General features: G+C 37.1%; 2 protein-coding genes across 10 annotated transcripts in view; one reads left to right on the top strand and one right to left on the bottom strand.

The window, feature by feature from the left end:
• Window positions 1-21,653, bottom strand: part of LOC116282204 (vomeronasal type-1 receptor 4-like) — a 72,285-nt gene that overhangs the window by 46,184 nt on the left and 4,448 nt on the right. The window contains exon 1 of one of the 9 annotated variants that reach the window (XM_072968541.1): window positions 20,099-20,256. The exons of the other annotated variants lie outside the window; for them this stretch is intronic. The gene's annotated coding sequence lies outside the window, so the exon portion shown is untranslated. Of the gene's footprint in view, window positions 1-20,098; window positions 20,257-21,653 lie in introns of those variants that run through there. 9 annotated transcript variants of the gene reach the window in all.
• Window positions 7,969-8,868, top strand: LOC140698569 (vomeronasal type-1 receptor 4-like). The gene has a single exon (XM_072968877.1). The coding sequence runs from the start codon at window positions 7,969-7,971 to the stop codon at window positions 8,866-8,868; it is 900 nt and encodes a 299-aa protein (XP_072824978.1).

The raw sequence follows: 21,653 nt of genomic DNA, 5'->3' as shown, positions 1-21,653 counted from the left end.
CTCTGAGCCCCTACATTGTCATGAGCTATGACTCCAGAGTACCTAGGGTCTGTTTTGATTACACTGGAATTCAAAATTCCCCAAACCTGTCAAAAATATGTAAATTATATGTATATTTACAATGGTTCTATATCCATTCCTCTGACTGAATGCATGTCATTTATGAAATACTTATAAGAGTGGTACACAAGATAAACTGAACTTCTGCTCCTAATTAAACAACCTTATCCATATAAATGATATTAGAAAATGATGTGCTTATATAGTCAATATATATTCAATTCTATCTTTATAAATGTTTGTCTTAGACGAGTCTACAGCCTATGCATTATTTAAAACTGCGCAAAAAGAATCTGCAGATGATGCATAAACTATTTAGAATGTGTTGGAACCCAGAGCAGGCTGCCACAAAATATGCCTCAATAGCATATTGGTTATTTTGAATTAAAGTACTTGAGAAACGACCAATCCAAGGGGGACAATTTGACCCTTTCCTGAATGGAGAAAATAAATTCCCCATCTGAAAGATTCCCTCCCTGTAACAGGAAGTTCAAAAACATCATCATCTCTACAGATAGGGAATTTAGAACCAGGAAGCCTCTATGAACAGATCTTGTTTCTTCTTAAATAATTTATTTCTGAAGCCGACTTTGCTTTTTTGTTTTTTTACTAAGTAAGCCATCAAATCCAAGTTTCTCTGTCCTGTCAATTCTTCTCAAATTTCTTGCTACTTGTTTATGAGAGATAAAAGCTGCCTGCTTTTGCTACCTCTTAGGTCCTGTTTCTAGGAGACATCTCTGGTTACAACTTAAATTCTTTTTTCCTGTCACTCTGTCTTGTGTCAGTTTTATTATTAGACCATCCACAAGAAATCAAGAGAAGTAGAAGGAAAAATTTCCCCTCCCCAACACTTGGTGAGGTAGCAAGGAGACTGGCTGTGTGATTCTCTGCCCTCAGGCAACTCTAAGAATCCCAAGGACACCAAAGACCTGCAGGAGATAAGATTTCTTGCCCTGTCAGGCTCCTAGATCCCTGCCCACTGGGTCTGTTGGAAGGAAAAGTGGTAAGAGTCTCTTTTCTACCTCTCTAAGTTTAGATTAGCTTGATAAAATATTTTGTAGCTAGTCCTTAGGACATAGTGACTCTGGTTTTGGTAAATGAGTACTCAGGCTTTTAACTGATCTTTTCCTACCAGAGATGGTCACAGTTTTTCTTTGCTTCTGTCTGTTGGGTCATGATGGTTCAGAGCTGCAGGCAGAGACCCTTTATAGAGTCCTGCAGATGGACTTGCCTCACAGACTGGTAAATTAACCATTCTCATAAGATTGGCAACAATATACACCTACTTGACTGTGGTATTTTTGCACAAGGTATTTTTGCTTTTCGGTTTCTTGACTTGTTCTACAATTTTAGAGCTTGGCTTTATGACCAGAATTCTCTATGGTCTGTCATCTCAAATGTGCACTTATGGGGAGCATCTGGTGGTCAGATGAACAGACTGGGGTTCCAAGACACAAAGTCCTAAGAACCACTGTCTTTGACAGCCATTCCAGAATCAGGGGAATATTCTCAAGGACTCGCAGTCCATAAGGAGCCTCTGTCTTACAAACCTGCAATGCACTGATAGTGCTGGAAAAGCCCCATTCCAGCAGTGCCTCCCCAGTGCCACAGATTAGCGTGTCTAGGACTAAAGGCATCTTACTGCCTCCTGGGCACCTCACACACTGTGTTCACTACACCATTCTTTACTATAGCAATTCAGTACTTTTACTTTCTTAGACTAATTCTGACAGTGAACTTTCTAGATCTTTTAAGGCTTACATCATCTCTTTTGAGATACCTATTTGCATATTTGATTAAGCTAATAAAAAAGGCATTTTTTTTTTAGTTACTATGTGAAAATAATATACCATCCCACTTGTTCATGAACAGACAGGAATTCTTTATGTACTTTTTTTTTTAGGGGTGAGATACTTACTCAGACAGGGATCCTTTAAATTGGGTGTATTTAACAAGAAAAATATGATAGCTTTCATTATAAACACCCATCATATTGGTACAAAAGAAAGAACAAAATTGCCTTATGGAATCCCTTATTAAGGTGAAAGAACAGAAATTAGACATAAAATATATATCAAACATAAACTCTCCTTCTTAGACAAAGAAACATTACCCTCACTTTGGCAATTATCCACCCCCCCAACAGGAAACAGGAAATAGATCACCCAGAAGTCAGTATTCAAGGGCTAATAGAAACAACTCTCTTAGTTTTGAAAATCTCCAGAAAACTAGAAATGCACTCCAGACGCAAGACATGGCCCACTTTTCTGTACCAATTCCAAAACCTCCCCTATTCCACTCAAAATGTGTATAGATATTTTAAAGGATCAGGATATTGTGGCAAAACTGTCCTGTGCTTAAGAAGGAAAAAATTGAATAATAAATCCCCTAACACTAATGACAATAGATAAAAATATTCCAAAAACTCCTAAGAAAAAATTTAGATTTTCTTTCCTTGTGCCTTAAAGTTTCATGTCTTATTTGGTCTTTGAAATGTAAACCCAGCTCACATTAACCTAGCTTATTTCAATCAGTGGAACCTGAAACTAGGGGGAGAAAAGAGAGAGAGAGAGACAGAGAGAAAATAGACACCACTGTAACCAGAAAATGATAGTAGAAGGACCTTTTCCCCAAACTCCAATTCACAGCCTCTATAAAATTGTGTGACAAGGTCAAATATAGATCTTAAAAGTCTTCTCAACAAATAACAAGACATTAGCTGTCTGAGCGAGCACAACTAAATTTCAAGTTATTATTTATGAACTAGTGAGTTTTGTACTGTACCTGATTCATGAGTAAAGTTTAAAATTAAAACTCTGAGATTAAGTATATTTGTGTCAATTAGTAAACATGGCTTGAGACTTAGTGAAGAATTGTACTATGTGGTAGCATGTTTCCAGAAATTATGAAATGCTAATTCAGTTCACAATAGTATATATTTCTTTATTTTCACTGTAAAAAATTGAGATCTCCAATGATTAAGAATTCTTGGTAACAAAGATGGTTACAGCTACTAGAAATAATAAAGAAAGTAGGATGTGTCTAGGAATTAAAAAGAGGTTAAGGTACTGAGATTTTTTTTCAAGGAAATTAAAAGTCTATTTTGTCCTACAGCTCTTACTTCATGTAAAATGGACATAGAATATTGTAAAAGGTTTGTAAAAAAAACAAAAAGAAATTTTAGAGAAGTTTATGTGTGGTCAGAATTGGCAAGATTGGAATCAATTAACTCTATGAGTTTTAATTAAACTGTTGCAAAATTAATGTTAGTTTGTTTTCTCTCTGTTAAAGCATAAAATTATTTTCCACTGTTGTTCTGGGCTTAATGAGAGATTGTGAACAGCCTTTTTCCAGTTTTAATGTAATCTGTCTAAAAAAACGCCAAAAATTCTGTATGTTGTCTATATCAGGTCATTGATGACTTAGAAGTAAAGAAATAAAAAAGTATCTATTCAACATTTTAAAAGCTAAAGCTTTTTACAACTATGTAACTTTCCCCATTTGCCTGTGATGTGTTTGTTACTGTGATTAAACGGATAAGTAATGACTGTTTCAGTGACCCATGATCCCATTTGATCAAGTGTTTTAAGGTTTTCTCTCTTTCTTTTTTGATTCTTTAAAAAGCTTTCCAAAAGAAAATTCTAAATGAAGTCTTAGCAATCTGGGCATTATTGAGGCTTTCAAAGGAACTCTGAATTATCTCAATTTTTTTTTTCTTTCCTCATAAAAGAATGCATTTAAACTAATTCCAGTTCTTGTCAAATAAATGGTGATAACACTTAACCAGTTATATTATGTGGGTAAATGATATTATATGAATGTTGTAGAAATTATATGAGATTCCTAAAATTACCATATATCCTAGTGTAATGTTATCAGTCATAACTCTAGTAATTTTCTTAAAATACTGTTCATCACAGAGATAACCAAATTTCCATGTTAATTCCATTACAGTAAATCAGGTCTCTAATAACCAACATTTAATGTCCTTTATTTTTACAGACAATATCATTTTTTCAGATGTTTCATAAGATCTTCCTGCAAATGTGTTTCATCTTAGAAAAATTTATGAAAGTACTAACCAGTACTCTAGAATAAAATGTTCTCAGCATCTTAAACTGTACTGCTAAAAAGGGTTAGAATTTAGAGACACTACTAGAAAAACTGATGGATTCATAATTTCTGGAAAAAAAACAGATTATGAATTCAGCACATGATAATAAATGAACTGCAGGAGGAATACAATTTTTGATGACTTCTTATTGGAAACATTGTTGATTCACACGACCTCCCAGACTCACACCTCGAGGCATCTCCTTCTCATCAAATGTCACACCTCTGTACAGGTGGCCCCAGTTTCCTTGGTACTAGAACCTTGAATTTCAAACCTTCAGGCTTCACCTTCTGGCCCTCTAGTTTATGAGACAGTGACACCCTTTCTCCCCACAGGGATCATCTTCATTGGTCCAGGTCTGAACCTTCCTTTTCTAACCAAAATCCTTTTATCTCCTGGCAACGGCTCATTAATAAAAAGTCATGGACACTTGGTTTACTAAAACTCTCTTAACTTCCTTTCCCTCTCCATAAAAGTCTTCACCATTGGTTGCCAAGTGGAGAACTGTGCATGGCTCACCATGGTTGTAGACCCCAAACTGTAACTCTCTACAACCCTCAACTATCAGGACACTATTTATTTCAGGTCAACATTTTGATGGCCTGTACAGGGAGGGACCACAGAAGACACATGATGGCCTCAGGGCTGGGGGGCAAACAGGTGCAGTGCCCACAATTGAGTCCATTATAACTCATTAGCTTTTCTTGCTGACCTTGGAGTTTGAAGGTACATCTTTTTTTCTGCATCTGAGCCCATACCCTTCTTGAAGCTCTCTAGGCATTATTCAAAATCAACTTAAACTTCTTATCTTTGTATTTAAGACCTTGTTCCGTATTTGAGGACTTATTTGGCACTTCAATCAGATTTGAGATCAGAATGTTTTACTGAAACTGGCTAGTTTTCAGCCTATGTCCTTCAGAACAGGGGCTTCTTGTCCTGAAGCTGGTTAGCCTTCAACCCATTCCTTCAGGAACAAGTCTTCTTTCTCTGAAATGGTGCCGGGGTTTTCAGCTATGATCCTATTCTTTTGGAAGGCCTGACTTCTAAACACTGGCTAAAACAAAGCCTTCTGCCTGGTTCCTCCCAGACCATGCTATCTTCTTGGCCTTGGCAGGGGTTGCCTTGTTGGCTGTTTGAAATGAACTTTCTGTACTATAAGCAATTAAAGCTTATTGGTTGGAAATTGTCCTCAACTGTAGAGAAAAACCACTAAGAAATGGAATACTCATTTTCTAAGCATTATGGGGGCAACACACACACAGAGGATAATTTTATGTTTAAAAACTGAGGTCCTTTCTCATGTGAATTTCTTACTAAATGGATCAACCTCACCAAAGGCAAATTACAGTACCAGTGGTCATTATAGGAATTTTAAATCCCTAAATTTAATTTCCTTAAAACCAAATTGGACTACCATAACTCAGAAATGTCCAGAACTTAGTGGGATGCTCATTTTGATGTTTTACAGTGCTACTTGGAGTCTAAAATTGCCTCTCTGCAAAATAAAATTTTAAGCAAACAAATGATTAAAGACAGATGAAATGACTATGGAAACCACAGGCTCTGCTCCCGGTCCGTCTTGTCTCTCCTTTGGCTCCTTGTGGTCAGACTGCATCTGCCACCATCTTCTTTCTTTCCTACTATGCCCACCGATGCCTACACTATACCCTTACATCTACATACAACTCTCTCACTAAACCTCCCCTTTTCAAACCTTCAATTCATAAAAAGAGAAAAATGGCAATAGTTCTGAAACACAAAAAGTGAAGCACAATAAAAGGTTTCCTTCTATTTACTTTTGCTGTTTTCCAAGAGCCGCCTTCCAGAACTACCAAATTCAGTGAGACACATGAAATTCCCTGCCAGGCCTTCACATGTCACACCTCAGTATCTGCTGCTGCATCCATTTGAGTCTCTGTCTGCCTCCAGGGATCAAGGGAAAAAAAGCGTTCTCTCAAACATTAAAATTGTCCCTTTGGAGACGATAACTACAAACTTTAAGTGGCTGCGTTGCAATTAGCAACTAGGTGGGGAAAAACAGGTTCTCACAAATATTCTCAGTTCACCAGGCCTGTCTCAGGTTGCAGCTACAGGTGAAAAGATAATTGCAATTTGAGGGGCGGGCAGGTCACAGCATCACATCCCATATCTAGGGGTCCGGCTTCCTCCCTCCCTGTCACAGGAGCAGGCTGTGTGACCAGCACACTGAACGCACTCTCCAGGCAACCAGAGGAAGAGAGGTGAGTATTTTCTATTTCAGTCTTAGAGAAAGAATCTGCAAGAAATGAAGGGTGTTAGGATCTGAGTAAGTGATCATAAAGGAAAAGGAATTCTTCTGCTTTAAATTGGTCCAGTGTCAAAGAAAAAGAGGAAGAAACTACTCATTTTCATTCAGAAATACATCTGCAGCAAGTTTACTTTCCAGAAATCACAGAGTACTTCTTCAGGGTCACTATATGTGTGCCAACAGCACCTCCATGATTAATAAAAACTAGAATAAACCTACAGGAATGATCTAATCTTTGATAGAAACAGTGTATATGATGGACAATTGCTAAAAATAGAAATACTTTCTCTGACTCTGGGTGTATAAAGTGCTTAACAAAGACATTGATGGATTCCCACTGTAAACATCCATAGGTGGTTGATTTGATCAGACCGATTTCCATCAAGTTAGGGAAGGGGAATGTTACACAAAGGTAACTTCGAAAATGGGTTTCAAGTACCACCTATCAGGCACAAAAGTACAGTGTGATCTATTCTCTGCTTTCAAAATACTCTCACAGATCCAAGCTCTACAGATTCATTTTATACAATAAAAAGATATCACTTTTTTTTAAATTTCATTTTCTATGCAGGTGATATATTAACATTTCACAAATATTCACCTCCTGTTAATACTTTTATTGTCATGGTAATTAATGTATCAGTTTATGATTTGAACTTAGACATATTTATTTTCTATGCCACACGGCTTTTCACATGCTGATATTTCAAGTGTCACAGTCCAGGGCATGACAGAGTCATCAGTAATTCCTCTGAGAGATATCTTTCCAATCTTGTGTAAAAGCAACTTAGTATTTCTGTTGTCAAACCAATAAAAAGCTGAGAGTGAATTTTTAAAATGCCATGGCATAGAACACATCCCTTGAATTATACTATATTCAGTTTTTCCACATTTAATTAAGATACATAAAACCTTATCCATACTTGGTACTGTCCCATACAATAAACAAAGATAAATGGAATCTTGATACAGAAATATTTTTAAAAATACCAGAAAATCTAAAAGGAAGGGATGAGGGATGAAAATACATAAATATAAATTTGTCTTTTATTTAAAAAAATAACTAACTACCTTTGTAAAAATATCATCTAAGTGTGCTGTGATTTTAGCAATTTAATCAGGTTCTAATCTCCAGCTTTTTCATAAAAAGGCTGTAAATTTGGACAACTCATTGAACTTTATAAGCCCCAGTGCTCCTAATGTTCTGAATTTGAATACTAGTAATGACTCTTAGATGAATTTAGGATGAATGCTGAGTTTATTAAAGACATAACTTTTATACACTATCCCAGGTTTTGCAAAGGTCTTCCAATGTTATACACTGATCACTCAGACACTTGTTTAAAAGAAAGAAATATAATTACTTTTCAATGGGAACTAATGCACACGAAGAATATTGATTGAAGAATATCAATTTCACTTGATATGATACACGGAGCTCTGCCTCATATCTCCAAGCGGGAATCTCTGGTTCAGAAGAAGAATATTTTCCCTGGGATTTGACAGAATGGCCATCAATCATCTGGCAATAGGAGTGATCATTTCATTACAGACTGTAGCAGGACTTCTTGGGAATTTCTGTCTTGTTTACCATTTTCTCTTCCTTTACTTCACAGGAGGCAGATTCAGGTCCACAGATTTGATTCTCAAGCACTTGACTTCAGCTAATCTCTTAGTTCTTCTTTCCAAAGAAATCCCAGAAACACCAGAAGCTTTTGGGTTGAAACCTTTCCTCAATGACTTTGGATGCAAACTTGTATTTTATGTTCAAAGAGTGAGCAGAGATGTGTCCATGGGCACCACCTGCATCCTGAGTATCTTTCAGGTGATCATGATCAGCCCCAGCGGCTCCAGGTTGGCAGAGCTTAAGGTAAAAGCTCCCAGGTTCATGGGCACCTCCAGTATGCTCTGCTGGATCTTCAGCATGTTTCTAAATATTTTGGTTCCTCTTTCTACAACAGACAAGTTGAACATGACAATAATCACAGAGTATATTGATCATGGCTACTGTTATTCAATAACTTTTGGTAAAATTGGGGACATACTCTATGCACCACTTGTATTACTCCAGGATGGTTTCCGTTTGGTGCTGATGGTCTGGGCCAGTGGCTCCATGGTTTTTATCCTGCACAGGCACAAGCAGCGGGTCCAGTACATTCACAGGAACAATCAGACTCCTAGACCCTCCGCTGAGACCACAGCTATGCAAAGCATCCTTGTCCTATTGGGCGTCTTTGTTTCTTTATGGACAGTCTCCTCTGTCTTTCACATTTGTGCCTCAGTTTTTCACAATCCCAGTTTCTGGCTGAAGAACACTTCCAGGATAATTGCTGGGTGTTTCCCAACTGTCAGCCCCTACATTCTCCTGATCCAGGATTCTAGAGTCTCTACGTTCTGCTTTGCTTAGAATGCCATAAAATTACCAGTATCTATTAAAATATGTAAATTATATGCATACTTACAATGGTTGTTCATTTATCCATTAACCGCATTAAATGTGTGAAATTTCTGAACTGTTTTCAAGAGAGTGGTACACAAGATGAGCTGAGGTTTTGCTCCTAAATGAACAACACCACCCACAGCAATGATAATAGGAATGTGATGAAGTTATCAAGTTCATAGATATGGAATTTAGTTCTTCCTAATATTTCTTAAAGAGGAGCTCAGTGTCCGTGGGTTATTTAAACTGTGGTGCAGAAACAATATGGAGATTATGGATAAGCTATTAAGAATATGTTGTGATCCAGAGCAGGCTGCCCCAAAATATGCTTCAATGATATATCGATTATTTCAAATTAAACTTACTTTAGAAATGGCCAATGGAAAAGGAAAATTTTTATTCTCCCTTGTGTCACCCCGAATACAGGACATAAATTTCCGTTCTGAAAGCTGCCCTCCCTGTACTGGAAGATGGAAATTAATACTTACCACTCGTGTGGATAAAAATGTTGCTCGCAATATCAGCAAGCAAATGATGCTGTGACCAACAGGCCATTAGGCACCTCCGCTGCCCCTGAGGCAACTCAGGAAGTAGACAATTGGGCTGACCCTTGCCTACCCTTCCACCACGGCAGCCATCAGTAAGGGTATATCCTGAGGGGACCCAGAGAAGTAAGAAACTGATACTGGCCCCAGACAGCTAAGGTACATATCAAAGGAATGAATTCAGTGAGCCCAGACTCTTGCCTCTTCCCACACACAGAACAGCACTAAATTCATTAACTTGACACATCTGGTCTTCCCTAATTAGTAGTAAGCTTTCAATGCTCTGACCACCTGGGTTTTGTTGAAAACTGTATATTCTGCCTCCACCCTTAGCTCTGCAGAGCCAGGCCCTCAGTGCTATCTGAGAGGCTGCTTCCCACACTTTAAGTCCTCAGAAATTCCAAGGAATAGCACTTAAGGTTTTGCTATATTTTTTTTCAATTAACACTGGAGATAATGAATTCAGGTCCAACAGACCTATATAAACAAGCCTGCTCAATGTTTTCCCTTAGTGAGCAACCAATCCCAAACTTCTTTGTCCTGTCAATTCTTCTCAAATATATTTTTCCTTGTTTAAAAAGGTTAAAATCTACCTGAATTGGCTACTTCTTAGGTGTTATTTCTAGGAGAACTCTATGGGCACAAAGTACATTTGTTTTCTCTGGTTAATATGTCTTGCATCAATTTTATGACTAGACCAGCCACAGGAAGACAAGAGAGATAGAGGGGAAGGTCTCCCTCCCCAACAGTTGGTGAGGCAGCAAGGAGACTGACTGGACCTCATTTCCTGTCCCCAGGCAGCTGCAGCTGAGAGATCCTGGGACACTGACAAAGGCCAACAGAAGGTAAGATTTCTTACCGTATCAGTCCCCCAGACCTCTGCCTGCAAGGTCTGGTGGAGGGGAACATGGGGTGAGAGTCCCTTTTCTGTGTTTCTACGTTTAGATTAGCATGAGAAAATATTTTTGTAGCTAGTTCCATTGAATGTCGTGACTCTGCTTATGGTAAATGAGTACTCTGTTTTTCTATTGATCTTGTTTTTGTTGTTTTCTGCCTGTTGGGTCATTTCTCATAAGGAGGAAGAACTGTAAGCAGAGATGGTAGAGGTTCCATGGAGAAAGGGTAAGAGAAGCCATTTTTTGCCTAAGCCATTTTGTGACTTAACCTGGACACAATGCTTATCCTTCAAAAATTCTGAGTAAATAAACATCCTAAGGAAACAAAGGCATGCTGAAACATTGCCTGTTATCAGTAGGGAACTGAGAGTAGTAAAGGTAGCACATCAGCATGTAAAGATTCCTAGTTCTGTTTCAGTGGTAAAGATTAGCCTGAGTCACTCAACCACCAGATCCACTGGAGCCTGAGGAATGCGGATGTTGGTCTTTTCTGATCCTCCTGACTTCAAAAAAGAGGTGATCAAAGTACTGAAGGAACTAAAAGAGGTAGTGTTTAGAGATATAAAATATGTCAAAAATGAAATTGAAGCTATAAAGAGCCAAGTAGAACTGGTAAACTCATTGGTTGAGATGAGAACTGATTTAAAGGCTGTACAAAGCAGACTAGATCATGCAGAGGAACAAATAAGTGACCTAGAAGACAGGACAACAGAAAGCATCCAATCAGAACAGCTAAGAGAAAAACAAGTGAAAACAACATAAAGGACCTATGGGATAATATAAAGCATGCCAATCTACGCCTAATAGGAGTTCTAGAAGGGGAAGAAAGAACAAAGGGGATTGAAAAGATATTGGAAGAAATCATGATTGAAAACTTCCCAAACCTAAACAAGGAATCAGATATCCAAGTACAGGAGGCTCAGAGTGTCTGAAACAGACCCACACCAAGACATATCAAATCAAGATAGCCAGAGTCAAGAATAAAAAAATGACCCTAAAGGCAGCAATAGAAAAACAAAGACTAAGTTACAAGGGAACCCCCATAAGGTTCTCTGCTGATTTTTCTACACAAACACTACAGGCCAGGAGGGAGTGGCAAGATATATTCAAAGTTCTGAATGAAAAAAAGATGCAGCCTAGGATACACTATTCAGCAAGGCTATCATTTAGAATAGAAGGTGAGATAAAGAACTTCACAGACAAGCAAAAACTACAAGAGTTTAGCAACACTAAACCCATGCTTAAACAAATATTGACAGGTCTACTCTAAATAGAAGAGAAGCAGGATGCTACAGAAATGAGAAACTCATAACTGGGAAGGTGATAACTATCATGAATTACAAATAAAATAAACACAAAATTGTAAAAGGAGATATCTAAATCATTAAGACTGGGAGAGGGAAGGAAGAAAATATAGAGTCTTTTTTTTTCTTCTTCTTTTTAAAATTTTCTGTTCTCAGTAGGATGGGTTTGAGCATATACTACTATAGGTTTAGTACAAACAGTTGTAGTAATGTGCTAATAGACTTAAAGAAAAGGGTAACCACAAGCCAAAAACTTACAGTGAGTCATAAAACCTAAATAAAATCCATGATAATACAAAGGAAAATTACCAAACAACAAAGGGAAGAAGGAACAAAGAGGAAATACCAAGTCAACTGCAAAAATAAGTTCAAAATGGCAATAAACACACATCTATCATTAATTACTGTAAATGTTAATGGACTAAATGCTCCAGTCAAAAGACACAGAGTGGCAGACTGGATAATAAAGCAAGAAACTTCAATATGCTGTATACAAGAGACCCACATTAGGGAGAATGATACACATAGATTTAGAGTTAAAGGATGGAAAAGGATATTCCATGCAAATGGGAAAGTCAAAAGAGCAGGTGTAGCAGTACTCATTTCAGACAAAACAGACTTTAAAATAAAGGCCATAAAGAAAGAAAAAGAAGGACATTTTATAATGATTAAAAGGGTAATACAAGATGAGAATATTATACTCATTAATATATATGCACCCAATATAGGAGCACCTAAGCACATAAAACAAATACTAACAGAGATAAAGGGGGAAATTGATGGGAATACAATCATTGTTGGAGATTTTAACACCGCATTAATATCACTAGACAGAATTCCAGACAGAAAATAAATAAGGCAACAGAGAAATTAAATAATGCAATAGAAAAATTAGATTTGGTGGATATTTTCAAAGCATTACACCCCCAAAACTTAGATATACATTCTTTTCAAGCGCACATGGAACATTTTCTAGGATTGATCATATACTTGGGCACAAAAGAAGCCTCAACAATTTTATTAAGATAGAAATTATCTCAAGCATCTTTACTGACCACAATGACATGAAACTACAAATCAACTACAGAGAAACAAAGGAGAAAAAAAGGAAGCATGGAGATTAAACAACATGCTATTAAAAAGGCAGTGGGTCAACGATGAAATCAAAGCTGAAATTAAAAAATACCTTGAGACAAGTGAAAATGAAAACACAACCACACAAAATTTATGGGACGCAGCAAAGGCAGTGCTAAGAAGGAAGTTTATAGCGATACAGGCCATCCTCAAATAACAAGAACAATCTCAAGTAAACAATCTAACACACCAGCTAAAAGAACTAGAAAAAGAAGAGCAAAAACACCCAAAAGTCAGCAGAAGGAAGGAACTAATAAAGATCAGGGAGGAAATAAATAAAATACAGATTTTTAAAAAATTGAAAAAAATCAATGAAACCAAAAGCTGGCTTTATGAAAGAGTAAATAAAATCGACAAACCTCTGGCCAAACTCACAAAGAAGAAAAAAGAGATACCACAAATAAGCAAAATAAGAAAGGAAAATGGGGAAATTACAACAAATAAAATAGAAATACAGAATATCATACGAAAACATTATGAAAAACTATATGGAACTAAAATGGATAACCTAGAGGAGATGGACAAGTTTCTGAAAACATACAGCCCACCAAGACTGAACCAAGAAGAAAGTGACCACTTGAACAAACCGATCACTAGAAATGAAATTCAATTAGCAATAAAAAACAAACCTCCCTACAAATAAAGTCCAGGACCAGATGGCTTCACAGGGGAATTCTACCAAACATACACAAAAGAACTCATACCAGTCCTTTTCAAACTCTTCCAGAAGATTGAAAAGGAGGGAATACTCCCAAACTCATGCTATGAAGCCACCATCACCCTGATACCAAAACCAGGCAAAGACACTACCAAAAAAAAAGAATTAGAGAATTAAAGGCCAATATCCCTAATGAACATCAATGCAAAAATCCTCACCAAAATATTAGCAAATAGAATCCAACAGCACATAAAAAAGATTATACATCATGACCAAGTGGGGTTCATCCCAGGGACACAAGGCTGGTTCAACATATGCAAATCAATCAATTAGATTTCTCAACTAGAGAAAGATCAAAAAACATATGATCATCTCAATAGATGCAGAAAAAGCATTTGATAAAATTCAACACCCATTTATGATAAAAAAAAAACTCTCACCGAAGTGGGTATAGAAGGAATGTATCTCAACATAATAGAACCTATATACAACAAACCTACAGCCAGCATAGTACTCAATGGTAAAAAACTCAAAAGCTTCCCACTAAAATCTGGGACAAGACAAGGATGCCCACTACCATCACTCCTATTCAACATAGTCTTGGAAGTCCTAGCCACAGCAATCAGGCAAGGGAGAGAAGTAAAGGGGATCCAAATTAGAAAAGATGAGGTAAAAATGTCACTATATGCTGATGACAAGTTACTATATATAGAAAACCCTAAAAGGTCCAAACAAAAACTACTAGAGCTGATCAAAGAATTCAGCAAGGTAGCAGGTTACAAGATTAACATTCAAAAATGAGTTGCATTTCTTTATACTAACGATGAATCAACAGAAAAAGAAAGCAAAGAAACAATCCCCTTTAAAACAGCACCCAAAGTAATAAAATACCTAGGAATAAATCTAACCAAGGAGGTGAAAGAATTATACACAGAAAATTATAAACCATTGAAGAAGGAAATTAAAGAAGACTTTCAAAAGTGGAAAGATATCCCATGCTCTTGGATGAGAGGAATCAATATTTTTAAAATGGTCACACTGCCCAAGGCAATCTACAGATTTAATGCAATCCCTATCTAATTACCCACGACATATTTCACAGAACTAGAACAAATCATAATAACATTTATGGAGCCATCAAAGACCTAGAATTGCCAAAGCATTACTGAAGAGAAAGAAAGAGGCTGGAGGAATAACTCTCCCAGACTTCAGACAACACTATAGAGCTACAGTCATCAAGACAGCATGGTATTGGTACAAAAACAGACATATAGACCAATGGAACAGAATAGAGAGCCCAGAAATGAACCCACAAACTTTTGGTCAACTAACCTTTGACAAAGGAGGCAAGAATATACAATGGAATAAAGACAGTCTCTTCAGCCAATGGTGTTGGGAAAACTGGACAGCAGCATGTAAAACAATGAAGCTAGAGCACTCCCTTACACCATACACAAAAATCAACTCAAAATGCATCAAAGACTTAAAAATTTTTAAGACAAGATACAATAAACCTTCTAGAGGAAAATGTAGGCAAAACATTATCTGACATACATCTCAAAAATTTTCTCCTAGAAGAAATAAAAGCAAGAATCAACAAATGGGACCTAATGAAACTTACAAGCTTCTGCACAGCAAAGGAAACCATAGTAAAACAAAAAGACAACCTACGGAATGGGAAAAAATTTTGCAAATGAAACCGACAAAGGCTTGATCTACAGAATATATAAGCAGCTCATACGACTCAATAAGAAGAAAATCAACAACCCAACCCAAAATTGGGCAGAAGAGCTAAACAAGCAATTCTCCAAGGAAGACATACAAATGATCAATAGACACATGAAAAAATGCTCAATATCACTAATTATCAGAGAAATGCAAATCAAAACTACAATGAGGTATCACCTCACACCAGTCAGAATGGCCATCATTCAAAAATCCACAAATGACAAATGCTGGAGAGGCTGTGGAGAAAAGGGAACCCTCCTTCACTGCTGGTGGGAATGCAGTTTGGTGCAGCCACTGTGGAAAACAGTATGGAGATTCCTCAAAAGACTAGGAATAGACTTACCATATGACCCAGAAATCCCACTCCTGAGCATACATCCAGAAGGAGCCCTACTTCAGGATGACACGTGCATCCCAATGTTCATCGCAGCACTATTTACAATAGCCAAGACATGGAGACAGCCTAAATGTCCATCAACAGATGACTGGATAAAGAAGAAGTGGTATATTTATACAATGGAATACTACTCAGCCATAAAAACCGACAACATAATGCCATTTGCAGCAACATGGATGCTCCTGGAGAATGTCATTCTAAGTCAAGTAAGCCAGAAAGAGAAAGAAAAATAGCATATGAGATCGCTCATGTGTGGAATCTAAAAAAAAAAACTAACTAACAAAGCATAAATATAAAACAGAAATAGACTCATAGACATAGAACATAGACTTGTGGTTGCCAAGGGAGCAGGGGGTGGGAAGAGATAGACTGGGATTTCAAAATTGTAGAATAGATAAACAAGACTATACTGTATAGCACAGGGAAATAAACACAAGATCTTATGGTAGCTCACAGAGAAAAAAATGTGACAATGAATATATATATGTTCATATATAATGGAAAATTTTTGCTCTACACTGGAATTTGACACAACATTGTAAAATGATTATAAATCAATAAAAAAGTCTTTAAAAAAATCAAGAGCTGTTTCTTTAAGATGGATAAAATTGATCACCACTAGCCAGGCTAATGAGGAAATAAGGAGAGAAGATGCAAATTACCAATATCAGAAATAGAATAAAAAATATCATTACAAATCCAATGGATATTAAACTGATATATAATTTTTAAGTGTCATAAACAAAATAATAATAATATTACTGTTATTATTTTTGGAGACATTTTGTCAAACATTCTGTATAGGTTAAAACTTGATTTTTACTCCAGTTTACAAGAACTAGAATTTATCTAAAAAGATCACAGACGTATACAAACACATAGCCATAATGTTTAAGCAGTATCTATAATGGAAAAGAATAAGAGAAGTAAGGACAAAATGAATCAAATTTGTTGACATTTTGTGCGTCCAGACAAATGGGGACTTTGGACACTTTCAAAGTGATCCTGAAGAAAATATCAATGTCACAGAAATCAAGGTAATTTTTATTTAGAAAAATCTTATATGCCTATTTGTGGATGACACTGAATTTTTTTTAAATGAATTAGAGTGTGAACATACACAACAATATAAAATAGAACCATTGGGATTGAATCTTATTTCTTGGAAAAATCTATCGCCTGTGCTGAGGATTATTTTAGAAATTTCACACAGTTCAGCATATATTGCTAATACGATTTCTCTAAACAGTCGAAAAATACAGGAAAATATTAAGGAAGAGTATGTCTGTGGCATGACTGGGGGGTATAATAGAAACTATCAAAACCCAGGCTTAACTGGAGGGGGAGGGTAGAGCTCAGTGGTAGAGCATGTGCTAAACACGAGGTCCTGGGTTCAAACCCCAGTACCTCCATTAAAATAAATAAATATACCTGATTACCTTCCCCCACAAAATAAATAAATAAATAAATAAATAAATATTTTAAATTTAAAAAAAGAAATGTTTACAAAGAAAAAAATGAGGCTTAACTGATTAAAAAAAAAACAAAACTCCACATACAAAACCCAATCTCTACGAAACACAGTTGAATGTTGTTCTTTCAAAGCCAACAACAAGCAAAGAGAAACTAAGAAGAAATGCCGTTCCCACATCACTGCTTGGGTATTTTTGGCAAAAATAAGGAAAACATAATCTTAATCTATCATGAAAAAATGTCATTTTATGCAAACTTCCATCAATACATACCTCCCCTGTTCTGGATTCTACAGTGCATTTAAATAGTAAGCATTTCTTACCAGTATAAGAGCAGTCTCTCCTACTTAACTTTTTAAAAATTTGATTATTCGCTAGAACATCTCTCTTTGTTTCTCAGAACCTTGTGAGTAACGTTTGACCGCTAAAGTCATCCTGTTCCATGGACATTTCTTTTCCTGAGAGAGTAGACGTTGCATGCAGTTTAAACAAATCACTCCACCTTCTCCCTGTTTGCTGAGATCCCCAAACCCAAACCCGTGCCCGTGGGAACCTTGGATCACAATACTTTCACCTGCTAATCTCTCACAAAGGGAATATGGTCGTTATAAATTATTAATTCTTGGTGGGAATTCTTTATGCTCTAAAGGGACCCTGGAGGCAGACAATTTTAAGAAACGATTCTGCAAAACGAGAGGAGTATTTTAAACAGCTGATCTTGACTATCACAACAATAAGAAAAGAAGTTATAGAAAACCACCTCCTTAGGCTGGAATTTCAGGAGCAGAGAACGAAAGGTTTTAGCTTTTCAATCCAAGGCATTTATGGAGGAAGAAAAGATACAGCCTCTGACCCATGACAGGACATTCACCTGAGAAGCTGCCATTTCCTCCCCTTCTTCCTCTTGCTCTCGGTCATTTTCTCATTGATATTATGTTGAGGAATCACATCAGCATCTTGAGAAGATGCTTTCAAAGATGTCAGCACAGCTCCTTCATCTGCTCTGACCATACACAGGCAGGAGGGCCCTGAAGTGCTGAAAAGGCCAACTTCTCCCTTCCATTCTCTCAGGAAAGATTTAGGAAAGCCAAGCTGTGGATTTATTCTTTCCTGTTTACAGGGGTTTTCTCCCCCAAATACATGCTAACACGGGCCTTGTGGGCCGCACTGACAATCCTCATTCGAGTCCATGAGACAGGAGACTATGCTGCCTCTTCTTGGCCTAACGCCTACGCTCAACTCTTAGAAATGTAGCCAGGAGACCATGTGATGAACCTTTGCCGCACCCAGGAATCACCTGGAGCCCTGAATTAAAACACTGATGCTCCAACGTGATGGAAAGGGCACAGGTGATATCATTTCTTGAAACTGGTCGTGTGATCCTAATGGAAAACCAAATGGGAACCGCTTAGCTAAACTTTTTTTTTCCTGAAGCAATTTACAATGAATACAAATCACTTTGTGATCAGGCCTCACTCTAAGAAGTTATGAATCTGCAAATCTGAATTTGAGGTGGTGCCGATAAATGACACCTTGAACAAGTTCCTTGCTGGTGCTGATTTGGCTCACCCATGAACCATTTTCAGTTGCATTTAGCTAGAGATCACTGAGGAGTGTGAGGATTTGGGGAAGGAACTTCTACCAACATAGACTCTGTCAGCCTGATTCCCTGTGAAGGACCCTTCCTGGCCGGGGTCTGGCTCTGTCATTGCTTTGTGCATATTGGCTTGGGGAAGAGGAGCTGGGAGTTTAGTGCTTGGCAGAAATGTCATAGTGGCACTGGGGCTGTGTAAGGCTTTGCTCCCAGAACCCTTCCCAATGCTACCCTGAGTCCTAAGGTCCTTTCATCCCCTCCCCTCCCCTCCCTGGGGCCACGTGAATTCACAAAATGATTTGCAGTGTGATCACCCGTCTGCAGGTGAAGGCGCCTCCATTCTCAAGACCAGGAGCTTGAAGGCCTTTGCACCACAGCTTTCTTTGAAGACAAACTAAAGACAGCTACAGAGCATAGATTAGAAGTATGTGTTGAAAAAGGGCAAAAGCCTTTGAAAATGATGCCATAGATGTGTATTTGATGATACATCAAGGAGGCCATAATCTGTTTTAAGTAATGCGGAGCATTATAACTGAATTAACACAGAATGTTGTTGCTGCTCCACTGAGAGCGTGCGTTTTTCTATGATTTTTGAATTGTGTTGCTACAGTGTTTTTTTCCCCACCCTTTGGTACTTGTATTTTGTCACATCTTTAAAGTATATTAAAAAATTAAAGAAAACAAACATATCCATTTTTCAAATTTTGAGAGCACTGAATCTTTAAAAATAGCTCCATAAAAAGCCCCTCAAACACATTCTTTATTTCTGTTTATCTCTAACATTTCACTTTGACTTTTATTAATATATTACTCTCTGCTTACATTGCCTATCTCTTTATGAATGCTGCATATTTTATCTATTCTATCCCTTAGCATCTTAATTGTACTTGTTTTAAAATCCTGACTGAGAATTTTCCCAAATTTTAGGTTCTGCTTCTGTTTTAATTATCAATTCCACGTTTACATCATTTTTCTCTTCCCCTAGTTTACTGTAAGCATTTAAGAGAAATCAGGCTGTTCTCAACACCTTGCTTAGAAACTTCTGACACCAAAGTTCCAGTTTCATCGCTCATAAGATCTACCTTGCACAGAACACTAGGGGAAGACTACAATTCAAACGCTTTATCACATTAAAAACAGCAGTAACCTTTCCACCAGTTGCCAATAAAATGTTCCTCATTTCTGTCTGAGATGTCATCAGATTGGCCTTTAGAGTGTACATTTCTCCCAAAATGTTGTTTTTGGACAGTAATATTTTCTCTAAGAAGCCTGAGGTTCTCTCTCTAGCTCTCCTCCTTCCTTCTGAGCGTTCACCAGAGTTGCCCTTAATAATTCTTTCATGGTGATGCAGAACTTTCCAGCATTCACTTCCAAACTGTTCCATACTCAATCCTTTGAGTTGCAACAAAACTTCCATATTTTTAAGTATTTTTTCAGATATTCCCTTACTTCTCGGTACCAATTTTTACCTTAGTCTCTTTGGGATGCTTAAAGAGAGAGGGAGAGACTGAGTAGTTATTTTCTCTCACAGTGACTGAAGCTGAGAAGTCCAAGATCAAAGCCCGAGCAAATTCAGTATCTAGCGATGGTGCAATTTCTGGTTAATAGGGAGGATCCTCTAGCTGTGCAGTCAGATGAGAGAGGGGGGAAAAGAGCTTTGGGGAGTTACTATTATGAGGGAACTAGTCCCATTTATTAGGTCACTTCCCTTGTGACCTAATCAGCTCCCAAAAGAATGACTTCATAATACCATCGCCATTGGAGTTGAGTTTCAACGTAAGAAAATTGAAAGGGCAGAAATGTTTACAACATAGAAGAGGCCAATGAGAAAATTGATTAATTCTTTGCTGCTGAAAGGTTTGAACACTGTAAATTTGCTTATATAGTCTCAATAAACCTTAGTTGGTAAGCAGGACTCTCAATTTTGTTATGTTTCATGAACTACTCTTACTGGCAAACATGTGATAACCCTTTTTGAAGAGATACTAAGAAATCAAGCCTCAACAAATTTAAGAGAATGGAAATTATTTCAAGAATCTTTTGTGGCCACAACAACATGAAACCAGAAATCAATCACAGAAAGAGAAACAAACAAACAAAAAAAGATTACATAGAGTCTAAAAACATACTTCTAAAGAACTAGTAGGTCAATGATGAAATCAAAGAGCAAACTTTAAAATACTTTGAGACAAATGACAATGAAAACACAACCATACAAAATAAATGGGATGCAGCAAAAAATTTCCTAGGAAGGAAGTTTGCAGTGATACAGGCCTTCCTCAAAACACAAGAAGAATCTCAAATAAAAAACCCATCTTACCACCTAAAAGAATTAGAAAATGAAGAACAAACAAAACCTAAAGTCAGCAGAAGAAAATGATAAACAGCAGAAAAGGAAATGAACAAACTGATATTTTTAAAACCAATAGAAAAAAATCAATCATACCAAGAGCTGTTTTTTTGAAAGGATAAACAAAATCAGCAAATCTCTGCCTAGGCTCACCAAGATATCAAAACCAGACAAAGACACTAGCAAAAACATAAAGTTACAAGCTAATATCTTTGATGAATATAGATGCAAAAATTCTCAACAAAATATTAGCAAACCAAATCCATTAAAAAAGATCATACATCGTGATTGAGTTGGATTCATCCCAGGGTCACAAGGATGGTTCAACATACCCGAATCAATCAATGTGATACACCACATCAACAAAAGAAAAGACAAAAACTACATGATCATCACAATAGATGCAAAAAAAACATGTGATAAAATTCAACATCCATTCATGATAATACTCTGACAAAAGTGGGCACAGAGGGAACATATCTCAACATAATTACAGTTATTTATGACAAAGCCACAACCAACATAATATTCCATGGTAAAAACTTGAAAGTCTCCCCATTAATACCTGAAACAGGACAAGGATGCCCATTCTCAGCACTTCTATTCAACATAGTATTGGAAGTCCCAACCACAGTAATCAGACAAGAAAAAGAAATAACAGGGATCCAAATTGG

This window comes from Vicugna pacos, chromosome 9 (assembly GCF_048564905.1).
Source record: "Vicugna pacos chromosome 9, VicPac4, whole genome shotgun sequence".
Lineage (NCBI taxonomy): Eukaryota > Metazoa > Chordata > Mammalia > Artiodactyla > Camelidae > Vicugna > Vicugna pacos.
The sequence above is the reverse complement of the archived record's forward strand: the minus strand, read 5'-3'. Positions and strand labels throughout refer to the sequence as shown.

What these genes read in the sequence shown, in the direction of transcription:
- LOC140698569 (XM_072968877.1), top strand. Translation starts at nt 7,969, where the DNA reads ATGGCCATCAATCATCTGGCAATAGGAGTGATCATTTCATTACAGACT.